At 41.7% G+C, this 13628-nt stretch overlaps 2 protein-coding genes across 2 annotated transcripts in view; both read left to right on the top strand.

Annotated features, from left to right (window-relative positions):
* The window catches only part of GRK4 (G protein-coupled receptor kinase 4), a 116400-nt gene that overhangs the window by 27271 nt on the left and 75501 nt on the right, over positions 1-13628 (top strand). The gene's annotated exons all lie outside the window — the stretch shown is intronic.
* LOC101419974 (large ribosomal subunit protein eL19-like) lies at positions 12411-13089 on the top strand. Its single transcript, XM_071208114.1, has one exon. The coding sequence runs from the start codon at positions 12698-12700 to the stop codon at positions 13001-13003; it is 306 nt and encodes a 101-aa protein (XP_071064215.1). The 5' UTR covers positions 12411-12697; the 3' UTR covers positions 13004-13089.

The raw sequence follows: 13628 nt of genomic DNA, 5'->3' as shown, positions 1-13628 counted from the left end.
CCAGTATCATGCTGTTTTTACTGCTATAGCTAGGTAATATGATTTAAAATCTGGAGATGAGGGTTCGCTTTTCCTTTTTATGATGTTTCTGGCTATTCAGAACCCCTTATCCTTCCAAATAAATTTGATAATTGTGTTTTCAATTTCTTTTTAAATGTTGGTGGAATTTTTATCAGGATTGCATTGAATCTGTATATCAATTTGAGTAGAACTGACACCTTAATGATATGTAGTCTTCCAGTCTGTAAGCATGGAATGTTCTTCCAGTTATTTAGGCCTGTTTCGATTTCTTTTAATATTGAGTTGCAGTTTTCTGAATACAAATGCTTTGCATTGTTGGTTAAGTTTATTCCTGACATTTGAGTTTTACCTGTGATATTTTATTTTCACCACTCTTTGGACACTTTTAGTTACTTTTATTGATCTAATCTTCATTTTTAGCCTCTCTTCCAGGCCTCTCTCTCCTGTCTTTTCTTTTCAGGTTGTGGCACAACCTTTAGTATTTCCTGAAAATCTGGTCTCTTGGTTAGAAATTCTCTCAGTTTCTATTTACCTGTGAATATTCTAATCTCACCCTCATTTTTGAAAGACAGTCTTGCCAGATATAAGATTCGCGGCTGGAATTTTTTCTCTAGTAGTATCTTAAATATATCAGACCACTGTCTTGCCTCCATGGTTTCTGGTGAGAAATCTGCACTTAATTTTATTGGGTATCCATATATGTTATACATTGCTTTTCTCTTGCTGTTCTCAGAATTCTCTCTTTGTCTTTGGCATTTGACATTCTGATGAGTATGTATCTTAGAATGGTCTATTCAGATTTTTTCAGATGGGAGTACATTGTGCTTCTGGGACATGGATATCTATGTCCTTCAGTAGGGTTAGGAAATTTTCTACAATTATTTTTTCAAATATTCCTTCTGCACCTTTTCCCTTCTCTTCTCCTTCTGGGATACCCATGACATATATGTTTGCATGCCTTTTGCTGTCATTTAGTTCCCTGAGACCTTGTTCAATTTTTACCATTCTTTTCTTCATCTGTTCTTTTGTATTTTCACTCTCAGAGGCATTTCTTCAAGCTTACCAGAAATTTCTTCTGCCTTCTCAAATCTTGCTATTGTATGATTCCAATTTTTTTTTTTTGAGGTTTTTATAAAAGGTATTTATTTGGGAGAGAAGCTTACAGTTCCCAGGCCATAAAGCGTAAGTTACTTCCCTCACCAAAATCATTTGCCACATGTTAGGGCAAGATAGCTGCCAACATCTGCCAAGAGTTCAGGCTTCTTGGGTTCCTCTCTTCCCAGGACTGCATTTTTCTTGGGGCTTAGCTGCTGTGCTCACTGAACAAGGCCAGCTGTAGACTATCAGGCAAACAGCTTGTCTCTCTCCCTGATGCTTCTGCTGTGTGTAAGGAGCTGTCTCTATTCCTCTGTGTTCACTTCCCTGGCTCCAACTCAAAACTCCAGCATCAAAACTCCAACTCTGTCTTTTACCATGCCTTTTATCTGTGAGTCCCCACCCACCAAGGGGTGGGACTCAACAACCTACTGATGTCGCCCAGTCAAAGCCCTAATCATAATTTAATCACACCCAGGTACAGACCAGTTTACAAACATAATCCAATATCTATTTTTGGAATTCATAACCATATCAAACTGCTACATAGCCCAATAATAAAAAAACCAAACAGTCCAATTATAAAATGGGCAAATGGTCTTAGACATTTCTACTAAGAACATGTACAAATGGCCGATAAACACATGAAAACGTCCAAATTTACTAGCAATTAGGGTAATGCAAATCTAAAATCATGAGATACCACTTCATCCCCTATTAATAGCCATTATTTTCTTTTATTAAGGCTTTTTTTATTTTTTATTTTTATTAAGGCTTTTATTAAGGCTATTATTTTATTAAGGCTATTTATTAAGGCTATTATTATAAGGCTAAATGTTTCCAAGGATATGGAGAAATTGGTGATGTATTTTTAATTTCATTTATTGTGCCTTTCATTCCCACAAGATCTGCTATTTTTCTATGTATACTTTCAAATTCTACTTTGTGCTCATCCAATGTCTTCTTAATATCCTCAATCTCTTTAGCCATCTCATTGAATTTACTAAGGAGATTTGTTTGAACATCTATGATTAGTTGTCTCAATTCCTTTATGTCATTTGGAGGCTTATCTTGTTCCTTTAACTGGGCCATACCTTCCTGTTTCTTGATGTGGATTATAATTTTTTGCTAGTGTCTTGGCATCTGGCTTACTAGGGTATTTATTCTGGGTGCAGTTTTTCTTTTTAGTTTAGGGCTTCCTGCCCTTTCTCTCTTCCTGGTTATGCAGTAGGAGCCAAGGATATGGTTGGTACTTTAGGCTGTGGAGGCTCAAGCTGCCCTCATTGCCCCAGGGACCAGTGAAGATTCTCCCAACTTTCTCCTTTGCCAGGGGTAGGGACAGAGTCACAGCTGTGCGGAATAATCCAAGTGCAGGCCTAGACTGTAGTTGCCCAGAGAGGCTGATGAAGCTTCATGCCCCTTTCTCCCCTGCCTGGGGTGGGGATGGAGCTGCAGGTGTGGGCAGCAATCTATGCAGTGCGGGTCCAAGATGATTGCAGTTGCCCTGGTAGACTTCAAACTATTCAGTCTGTGCCAGCCAAAGGTACCTGCAGTTACCTGGATAGGCTGGTTCAGGGCCCGCCAGACTCCTCCCTGCCAGGGGTGGGGCTGAAGCCTTGGCTACAGTTACAGGCTGGTCTGGGTGCAAGAAACCTGTTCCTACCATTGCTGTGATTTTTGGTCAGCCCAGCTTCCCCTCATGCTGGGGGCAGAGTCAAAATGGTGGCCACCAGCCCTTGTCTGAATTGGACAGATACATACCCTAGCTGTTCCTAGGGTTATACCTTAGCCAGCCGAGTATACTAATAATTAGCCAAAATCAGCAGCCAGCCATCTCCTCCTCCCTTGTTTTTGGGAAATGGAGCTTCCAATTCCAGCCACAGAATAGCTCCCAGGGCAGCTTGCACCACTAGAGTAGGATATTCACTGGCGTCCGTGGCTTGGCCAGTAATTTCCCAGAGAGGCTGGTGCAGATCCCCCCAGCTTCCTTCCTGCTGGAGGTGGGGCCGGCTTTATGCCAAAGCTGCAATCTGATCTGGATAGAAAGAAGCCAGTCCCTACCAGCACTGCAATTTTCAGTTTGCCCCTCTTCCCTTAGTGCCAGGTGCAGAGTTAAGATGGCAACTACTGGCATCTTTCTGCCTTGGAGAGGCTCAAACTTTAGCTGTTCTTAGGATTATACTGTAGCCCACTGAATTTACTCATCACTAGCTGAAGTTGGTGCCCAATTGTCTCTTCCTTCCCCATTTTTGGGAAGTGGAGCTTTCAAGTCCTGCTGTGGAGCAACTCCTGAGGTGGCTGGTGCCTCCAGTGGTGGATAGGCACCAGCCTTCATGGTGTGGAGTGCTCTATGTAAGAAACTTCTCTGCAGATGGGCAGTCTCCTCCTTCCATTCCTTCAAGTATGTTGCAGGATGCTCTTCTGGTTTCCTGGAGCCCCAAACAGGTGCTTCAGCCAGCTCTGGATATCTCTGGGTGTTTACTAACTGCCCTGTAGCAGGAGCTGACTCTAGGAGCTCCTTACCCCACTGCCACCTTGCTAGTTGTCCTCACTTTTTTATCTTTAAAGAAATTTTTAGTTTTAATGTTTATTTTTTATTTATTTCTCTTCCTCTACCCCCCAGTTGTCTCCTCTCTTGTGTCCTCTGTGTTCACCTGCACTCTCAGCAGCCCCAAGAATCTTCTGTCTCCCCTTGCCATGTCATTTTTCTGCATCAGCTCCCTGTGTGTGCTGTGCCACTCATGGGCAGGCTGCACTTTTTTCGCTCAGGGAAGTTTTCCCTGCAGAGTGCACTCCCTGCACATGGGGCTCCCCTATGCAGGAGATACCCTGCATGGCATGGCACTCCTTGGATGCGGCAGCACCACACATGGGCCAGCCCACTACATAGGCCAGGAGGCCCTAGGTTCAAATCCTGGACCTCCTATATGGTAGGCAGATGCTCCATCAGTTGAGCCATATCTGCTTCCCTAAAGAACTTTTTGATTACAGAGAAGTTACATTGAAAATATAGGGGGAAGTGGGCTTGGCCCAATGGATAGGGCATCCGCCTACCACATGGGAGGTCCACGGTTCAAACCCCGGGCCTCCTTGACCCGTGTGGAGCTGGCCCAGCACAGTGCTGATGCGCATAAGTAGTGACGTGCCACGCAGGGGTGTCTCCCGCGTAGGGGAGCCCCACGCGCAAGGAGTGTGCCCCGTAAGGAGAACCAGCCGGCACAAAAAAAGTGCAGCTTGCCCAAGAATGGTGCCATATACATGGAGAGCTGACACAACAAGATGACACAACAAAAAGAAACACAGATTCCTCGTGCCACTGATAAAAATAGAAGCGGTCACAGAAGAACACACAGCAAATGACACAGAGAGCAGACAATGGGGGGGGTGGACAGGAGAGAAATAAATAAAAATAAATAAATAAATCTTTTAAAAAAAGAAAAAGAAAATATAGGGGATTTCCATATACCCTACCCCACCTCACATTTTCCCTATTAATAACATCTTTCAGGAAGCAGATGTGGCTTAAGTGATTGGGCTTCCACCTACCATATGGGAGGACCTAGGTTCAATCTCTGGGGCCTCCTGGTAAAAAAGCATGCCCTTGCGGCGAACTGAGTACCCATGTGGCAATCCAGTGCCTGCACAAGTGAATCGCACAGCAAGATGATGATGCAACAAAAGAGAGACAAAGGGGAGAGTCAAGGTGAGGCACAACAAAAACCAGGAACTGAGGTGGCACAAGTGACAGGGAACCTCTCTGCATCAGAGGTCCCCAGCATCAAATCCCTGAGAATCCTAGAGGAGAAAAAGAAGAGAAGACAAAAAGAGAAATAGTTACAGAAGATCACACAGTGAATGGACACAGACAGCAAAAAGTAGCAGTGTGTGTGTGTGGGAAGGGGGGAAATAACATCTTTCATAGAGTGGTACATTTGTTACAATTGATGAACATATATTGAAGTGTTGCAATATATTTCGTTTATACTCTGCACCATACAATATTATAGGTTTTGACAAATGGCTTGTATAGGTCATGGCAATATTATGCATAGTAATTCCAATGTCCCCAAAACACCCCATGTTACATCTTTTCTTCCCTCTCCCTCCCCTCACAACCTCTGGTAACCACTTTCTTTATATCAATGTTACAAGTTTTTCCATTACTAGAATAATAAGTAATGAAACATAGTTGCATTCTCCACTTACATTTACTCATTCTTCGATTTTGAGGTGGTGATGTCCACTCTTCTTCCAGTTGATAGGCGGCTTATCCCATGGGGCAGATGGCTGGAACTGTCATGCTTGTGGTTGTGTATACTCTATTTTTTGAGATGGGTGTTGTCCATCATCAACCTTTTGTTAGTTGTCCCGGGCAAGTCTGATGAACTGGAGAATAGGTGTTGGCTGCAACTTTGCCGAGACTCAGGACTCAACCAGTATATGAAGAGACTGAAGATTTAAGTCTCTGGGACATATATTTACCAGGTATAGTGCTAATTATAGGTTCAAATAAAAGGGGCAGAAGAACCATGGGTAGGGAAATTATAAATAAATCTAACTGTTAAATCAGGTAGATAGGTTAACATATATTCCAAGGTAATGCCCACTGATGTGATGCTGATTTCCTGGGGTTGTTTGCCTTTCCCATGGTGTCAAGATGTCTCGAGCCCTTAGGAGCACCCCTGTTTGAGGCACTGTTTACTGAGGCAGTCAGAGAGATCCTCCTGAGACATGCATAAGTGTAACCTCTGGAATGACCTCCTGACCCACTTTGAATTCTCTTAGCTGTAAAAATTCATTTAATATTACCCGCTTTTGGTCTAGGTCTTTTTCCAAATGCATTGCTAGTTGTGACTTGGTGATAATCCCTCAGTGCCAAGGAAGCTCATCCCTGGGAGTCATGTCCCATGTTGGGGGTGGGATGGCAGGAGGCAGTGAGCTTATATGCTGAGTTTGACTGGGAGAAAGTCCACATTTGAGTAACAAGGAGGTTTTTCAGGAAGTAACTCTTAGGCAATATATATTACTGGACTAGGTTTCACAAGAACAAGGTTAATAAGTACAAGCATTAGTATCAAGGACCTGGCGTATTGGTCTGTCCTCTTTGACTAGGCACTGCCCATGTACTCCTCTAGAGATTCTTGCCATTCTGTTAGAGAATGTAGCAGGACTTCCCAGGATGGGAATTCAATATTCTTTCGGTTATGTTTGTGTCTCCACCTGCTGAGATGACACCCAATGAATGATACACAAACACATTCATATTCCATAGAGGCATGCCCCAGTATACCATTCTCCACACATCCCCCCTCCCCTGACACCCTGCACCAGTGATCCTCCCCTGCCATAGTTGTAACTTTTCTGTAAGCCAAAGCCTCCCTAAAAACAAAGCCAAAAGAAATTTCTTGCATTGTGCCTTCCATTACTGTAGGATCTTGTATCTTTTATGTATACTGGCAATTTATTCTCTTTGTTCTCCCAGGGTCTTTTTTGTTTGTTTTTTTTTTTTTCACTTTATTTTCAAAGAAGCTTTAGGTTACAGAAAAGTCACATAGAAAATATAGGGGATTCCTCTATATCCCACCCCCTCTCCCTCTCATATTTTTCCCCAATTATAATGTCTTAGATGAGTATGGTACATTTGTTACAATTGATGAACAAATATTGAAGCATTGCTACTAATCATGGACAGTGGTTTACACTTTGAACTGTACAATTATATAGGGTTTAACAAAATGTATAATGGCCTGTATCTGTCATTGCAAAATCATGCAGAACAACTCCAATGCCCTAAAAATGCCCTATGTTCCACCATTCTTTCCTCCCCTCGGAACCTATGGTAACCACTAAATTTCAGTTTTCCAAGAATAAGGTTCATAATTACATGCATTAATATTGAGGGCTTGGCATACGGGTCTGTTTTCTTTTATTAGGCATTGCCTATGTACTTGAGAGTTTATTGCCCCTCTATTTGAGAACGTAACTTCCATTCCCAGCATGGAAGTTAAATATTTTCTTGTTATTGTGTGGGTCTCCACTCACTGAGATGAACATATTCATATTCCACAGAAGCGTGCCCCAGGCACACCCTTTCCCACATATCCCCCACCATCGACACCCTGTACCAGTGATACTCCCATGCACTCTTTGCCAAAAGAACGTTCCCACAAAGAAATTCTCTCCTGATGGTATCCCTTGAAGCACAAAAGGTTTTAATTTTGAGTGAAGTCCAGTGTCTAATTTATCTCTTTTTTTTTCTCATACTGTTGGTGTCAAAATAAGAAACCATTGTCAAATCCAAGCTTATAAATATTTATGCCCATGTTCTGAGAATTTTATGATTTTAGCTCTTACATTTAGGTCTTTTGATCCATTTTGAGTTAATTTCTGTTTATGGTGTGATATAGGGATCCAACCTAAGTGTCGTGCAAGTACATATCCAGTTGTTTGAGCATGATTAATTGAAAAGATTGTTTTTTCCCCATTAAATTGTCTTGGCACCCTTGTCAAAAATCTATTGACCATAAATGTGAGGGTTTATTTCTGGGCTATCAGTCATATTCCATTGATTTATATATCTATCCGTATGCTGATATTATACTGTCTTTATTACTATACCTTTGTAGTAACTTTTGAAATTGGAAAGTGTGAGTTCTTTCAAGATTGTTGAGCTATTCTGAGTCCTTTGCATTTCCACAAGAATTTTGGGATCTACTTGTTAATTTCTGCGAAGAAGCCAGATGGAATTTCGATAAAGATTGAGGAGCATCTGTAGCTTGATTTAGGGACCATTGCCATCTTATGAATGCTAAGGTTTTCAATCCTTGAACATGGGTTGTCTTTCCGTTCATTTAGGTCTTCTTTAATTTCTTTCAATGATGTCTTGTATCTCTGCACTTCAAAGAACTTTTGCACTTTTTTTGTTAAATTCATTCCTATTTTATTCATTTTAATGCTATTCTAAGTAGAATTATTTTCTAAATTTTATTTTCTAATTGTTCATTGCAAGTGTATAGAAATACAACTAATTTTATGTATTGAACTTGGAACCTGCAACCTTGCTAAACTTGTCTATTAGATTAGCTCTAATAGTTGAGTGTGTGGGTGTGTGTGTGTAGAATTTTCTATATACAAAACCATGTCATTTTCAAATAGAGATGACTTTACTTTTTCTTTTCCTATATGGATGCCTATTGTTTAATTGTCTTGCCTAAAATGCCCTGGCCAGAATCTGCAGCATGATGTTGAATAGAAGTGACAAGAGCAGACATCCTTGTCTTGTTCCTGGTCTTAGTGGGGGAAATTGTCTTTCACTGGTAAGCATGATTTAACTGTGGGGTTTTCATAGATGTCCTTTATCAGGATGAGCAAGCTTTAGTTTTTGGAGTGTTTTTATCGTGAAGGCGTATTGGATTTTGTCAAATGGTTTTTTCTGCATCTGTTATGATCATGATTTTTTTCTCATATTAATGTACCATTGGTGTGGCATGTCACATCAAATAACTTTCGGAAGTAGATCCAGCCTTGCGTTCTGGGGTAAATCATAGTGTAGAATCCTGTTTATATAGTGCTAGATTTGGTTTGCTAGTATTTTGTTGGGGATTTTTTTTCATCTGATTCATAAGGGATATTGATCTATAGTTTTCTTTTCCTATGATGTCTTCATTTGGTTTTCATATTAGGGTAATTCTGGCCTCATAGAATTAATTGGGATATAGTCCTTCCTTTTCTGTATTTTGGAAGAGGTTCTTTTTTTAAAAAAAAAGATTATTTATTTCTGCCTACCCCACCCCCATTGTTTTGCACTCGCTGTCAGCTTTTTATGTCCATTCACTGTGTTCTTCTGTGTCTGCTTGTATTCTCTTTAGGCAGTACTGGGAACCAATCCTGGGACCTTCTGGAGACGGGGAGAGGTACACAATCTCTTGCACCACCTCAGCTCACTGGTCTGCTGTGGCTCTTATTGTCTCTCCTTTGTGTCTTTTTTTGTTGCATCATCTTGTTGTGCCAGCGTGCCACACGGGCCAGCTTGCCTCATGGGCCAGCTTCCCTTTACCAGGAGGCCCTGGGAATTGAACCCTGGACCTCCTGTATGGTAGTTGGGAGCCCAGTTGCTTGAGGCGCATCCACTTCCCCTGGAAAAGTTTTAAAGAATTGTATGTATTCTTCTTTAATTGATAGAATTCACCTGTACAGCCCTCTAGGCCAGGTTTTTCTTTGTATGTAGTTTTTTTGATTACTAATTCAAGTTCTTTACTTGTTATAGGGCTATTGAAATTTTCTATTTCTTCTTTAGTTAGTTTCAGTTGTTTGTGTTTGTCTGTTTGATCTAAGTTACCCAATTGGTTGGCATATAGTTAATCATAGTATTCCCTTATAATCCTTTTTATTTCTGTAAGAACAGTAGTAATGTTCCTCTTTCATTATTGATTTTAGTAATTTGAATCTTCTCTCTTTCTTTCTTGCTCAGGGTATATGGGGTTTTGTTTGTTTGCTTTCTTAAAGATTGATTTATTTATTTCTCCCCTCACCCTTCATTGTTTTGCACTCACTTTCTGCTCTCTGAGTCCATTTGCTGCATGTTCTTTCTGTCTGCTTGTCTTCTCTCTAGGTGGCACTGGGAACTGATCCTGGGACGTTCCAGAGTGGGAGAGAGGTGCTCATTCTCTTATGCCTCCTCAGCTCCCTGGTCTGCTGCATCTCTTATTGTCTGTCCTCTGTGACTCTTTTTTTGTTGCATCATCTTGCTGCATCAGCTCTCAGTACGGGCCAGAACTCTTGCATGGGACAGCATTCCTGCATGGGCTAGCTTGCCACACAGGCCACCTTGCCTTCACCAGGAGGCCCCAGTAATTGAACCCTGGACCTCCAATAAGGTAGATGGGAGCCCAATTGCTTGTACTACTTCTGCTTCCCAGGGGTACATATTTTACTGATTTTTTTTTTTTTTAAACCTTTGGTTCCTTGATTTTTTCTGTTGTTTCTATTTCTTTAACTCCACTTGAATCTTTATTATTTCCTTCCTTCTGCTTGATTTGGGTTTAGTTTGCTCTTCTTTTTCCAATGTCTTAAGGTGGTAGTTTAGCTTCTTCATTTAAGATCTTTCTTTTTTAAACAGAGGCATTTACAACTGTATATTTCCTTCTGAGCACTGCACTGTTTTGGTATGTTGTAGCTTGATTTTCAGTCATCTCAAAGCATTTTCTAATTTTCCTTGTTATTTGACCCATTGGTTATTTAGTAAAATCTTGTTTAACTTCTACATGTTTGAGGATTTCCCCAATTTTTTTCTGTTACTAATTTCTAATATAATTCCATTGTGAGCAGAGAGCATATTTAATATGATTTAAATGTTTTGAAATTTACTGAGATTGGTTTTATGACTTAGCACATGGTCTGTTCTGGAAAATGTTCCCTGCGCATCTGAGAAGAACGTGGGTGGTGTTCTTAGGTGGAATGCTCTGTACATGCTGTTTGTCTAGCTAGTTTATATTGTTATCTAAATCCTCTATTTCCTTATTGATTTTCTGCCTAGGTGTTCCATTATTACAAATGGGTTACCGAAGTCTCCCACTGTTATTGTTGAATTGTATATTTTTCTTTCAGTTATGTCAGTTTTTGCTCATGTGTTTTGGGGCTCTGTTCTGATGTGCATTCATGTCTATGATTGTTATAGCTTGCTGAAGGATTGACCCGCTTATCATTATAAAATAGCTGTAGCAGTTTTATTTGATTATTAATTCCAAAAATAAATATTGGATTATGTTTGTAATGTGGTCTGTACCTAGGCATGATTAAGTTATGATTAGGGATTTGACTGAGCCACATCATTAGGGCATTGAGTCCCCACCCACCAAGGATAAAAGGTGTGGCAAAGGATAGAGTTAAGGGTTTTTGATATTAAAGTTTTGATGTTGGGGTTTGATGCTAAAGCCTTAAGCTGGAGCCCTGGAAAGTCAGCTCACAGAGGAAAGTGAAGCCAGCCCCAGGAAGAGAGGAACCCCAAGCCCAGAAAGAAGCAAGACCCTGGAATAGAGGAACCTAGGAAGCCTGAGCCCTCGCAGCAACCAGCAGCCGTCTTGCTCCAACACGTGAAAATAGACTTTGGTCAGGGAAGTATCTTATGCTTTATGGCCTGGTATCTGTAAGCTCCTACCCCAAATAAATACCCTTTATAAAAGCCAACCAATTTCTGGTATTTTGCATCAGCGCCCCTTTTGGCTGACTAATACAATAGCTTTTTATCTTCAGTTATGTTTTTTACTTTAAATTCTGTTTTATCTGAGATTAGTAGGGCCACTCCAGTTTTCTTGTCATTGCTGTTTACATTATATCTTTTCTCCACCTTTTACTTTCAACTTGTTTATACTTGTATTCGTTTTCTAGGGCTGCCATAACTAATTACCACAAACTAGATGACTTAAAACAACAGAAATGTATTTTTTTGCAGTTTTGTTGGCCAGAGGGCTAAAATCAGGGTGCTGGTAGGGCTGCATTCCCTCCGGTGGCTCTGGGGGAGACCTTGTTCTTACCTTCTTCTGGCTTCTGGTAGCCATCAGCATTCCCTGGCTTGTGGTTGCATTATTCCAATCTTTGCTTCCATGGTCACATTGTTTTCTCCTCTTCTCTGTGTGTTTCTCATAAGGACTTTGGTTATTGAATTTAGAGCTCTCTTGGATAAACCCAAATAATCTCCTCATTTCAAGTTCCTTAGCTTAATTGCATCTACAAGGACTGTTTTTCCAGATATGATAAAATTCAAATGTTCTGGAGATTAGGAAGTTGGCATATGCTTTTAGGGCCACTATTCGGTCTGCCCTCTAGCACCCCAAAATCCATGTTCTTCGCTTGTGCAGAGTGCCTTCAACCCATTCAACTCAAAAGTCTCAGCCCACTGCAGCATGAACTAAGTCCAAAATCTTGCCTAAATATCAGCTCAGAAGTCCCAAATCTTACCATGTAAATCATCTAAGTCAGGTGTGGGTAAGATTCTTGCTGGCTATGATCCATCCTGGACAAAATTACTTTCTATCTGTGGACCTGTGAAATTAAAAGATAAATTATCTGCTTCAAAAATACAATGATGGGAGGTGAGGGCTTTCCCGTCTCCTGTCTGGCCTGGCCCGGTTGGGGGACGGTGGGCTCGATGCGTGGCCCCGGGGGAAGGGAGATGGGATGGAGGCAACTTTGAAGAGGCGGGTCTCAGAGCTCGGGTTTCTAGAGGAGGAAGCGGAGGCATAGAGCGTTTAAAGCATAGCTGGGACTGGACTAAAACTTCATCCCAGGCTGACCAGCTCAAAGTATGCTCAGGCTTCAGAAGAGGCTTGCCTCCAGTGTCCTCCGCTGTGGAAAGAAGAAGGTTTGGTTGGACCCCAGTGAGACCAATGAAATCGCCAGTGCCAACTCCCGTCAGCAGATACGGAAGCTGATCAAAGATGGGCTGATCATCCGCAAGCCTGTGACTGTTCATTCCCGGGCTCGATGCCGAAAACACACCTTGGCCCGCCGGAAGGGTAGGCATATGGGCATAGGTAAGCGAAAGGGTACTGCCAATGCTCGCATGCCTGAGACGGTAACCTAGATGAGGAGGATGAGAATTCTGCGCCGTCTGCTCAGAAGATACTGTGAGTCTAAGAAGATTGACCGCCACGTGTACCACAGCCTGTACCTGAAGGTGAAAGGGAATGTATTCAAGAACAAGCGGATTCTCATGGAACACATCCACAAGCTGAAGGCAGACAAGGCCCGCAAGAAGCTCCTGGCTGACCAGGCTGAATCCCGCAGGTCCAAAACCAAGGAGGCACTCAAGCGCCGTGAGGAGCGACTACAGGCCAAGAAGGAGGAGATTATCAAGACTCTGTCGAAGGAAGAAGAGACCAAGAAATAAAGCTCCCCTTCTCTTGTCTGTATATAGTTGCCTCAGCAGTTATATTGATCAGTCATTCAATAATAAATCAAGCCCTTATCTGCTTATCAAAAAAAAAAAAAAAATACAATGATGGGACAGGCATAAGATAACAGTTGTAGACATTCCTATTCCAAAAGGGAGAAAATGGGAGGTAGAAAGGAGGCAATAGTCCTCTAAGCAGTATAGAAATCCCATAGGACAATTTAAATTAGGTTTCAAGGCCTGGGAAAATTCCCCTGTAGTTCATGGCTCCTCCCTATGGGACCATAGCTCTTCCCTCTGGGCCTCGGCTCTTTCCTTTGGGCTCAAGACTTGCTTCTCTGGGCCCTAGACTCCTGCCCTTGGAGTCATAACTCCTTTTTCTTAAAGGACAGCACATGTTTGTTGCTGAGCAGCTTTACCAGCCTGGTTCCCCCCTCTAGAATCTTGGCAGTCTGATAATCATCTTTCATTTCAACTAGTCTCTATCCCTTTCAATCCAAGCTGGCAATGTTTCTGCTAGTATAATATTCTCAGAAAACCTTGTGGGTCCCCTGTGTATGTCATAGGAATTCATACCATTTGACAAGAGTGTTCCCCACAGCTCTTTCCTGGGTAATTCTAT

This window comes from Dasypus novemcinctus, chromosome 1 (assembly GCF_030445035.2).
Source record: "Dasypus novemcinctus isolate mDasNov1 chromosome 1, mDasNov1.1.hap2, whole genome shotgun sequence".
NCBI classification, from domain to species: Eukaryota; Metazoa; Chordata; class Mammalia; order Cingulata; family Dasypodidae; genus Dasypus; species Dasypus novemcinctus.
This window is presented reverse-complemented; position numbering and strand designations above follow the sequence as displayed.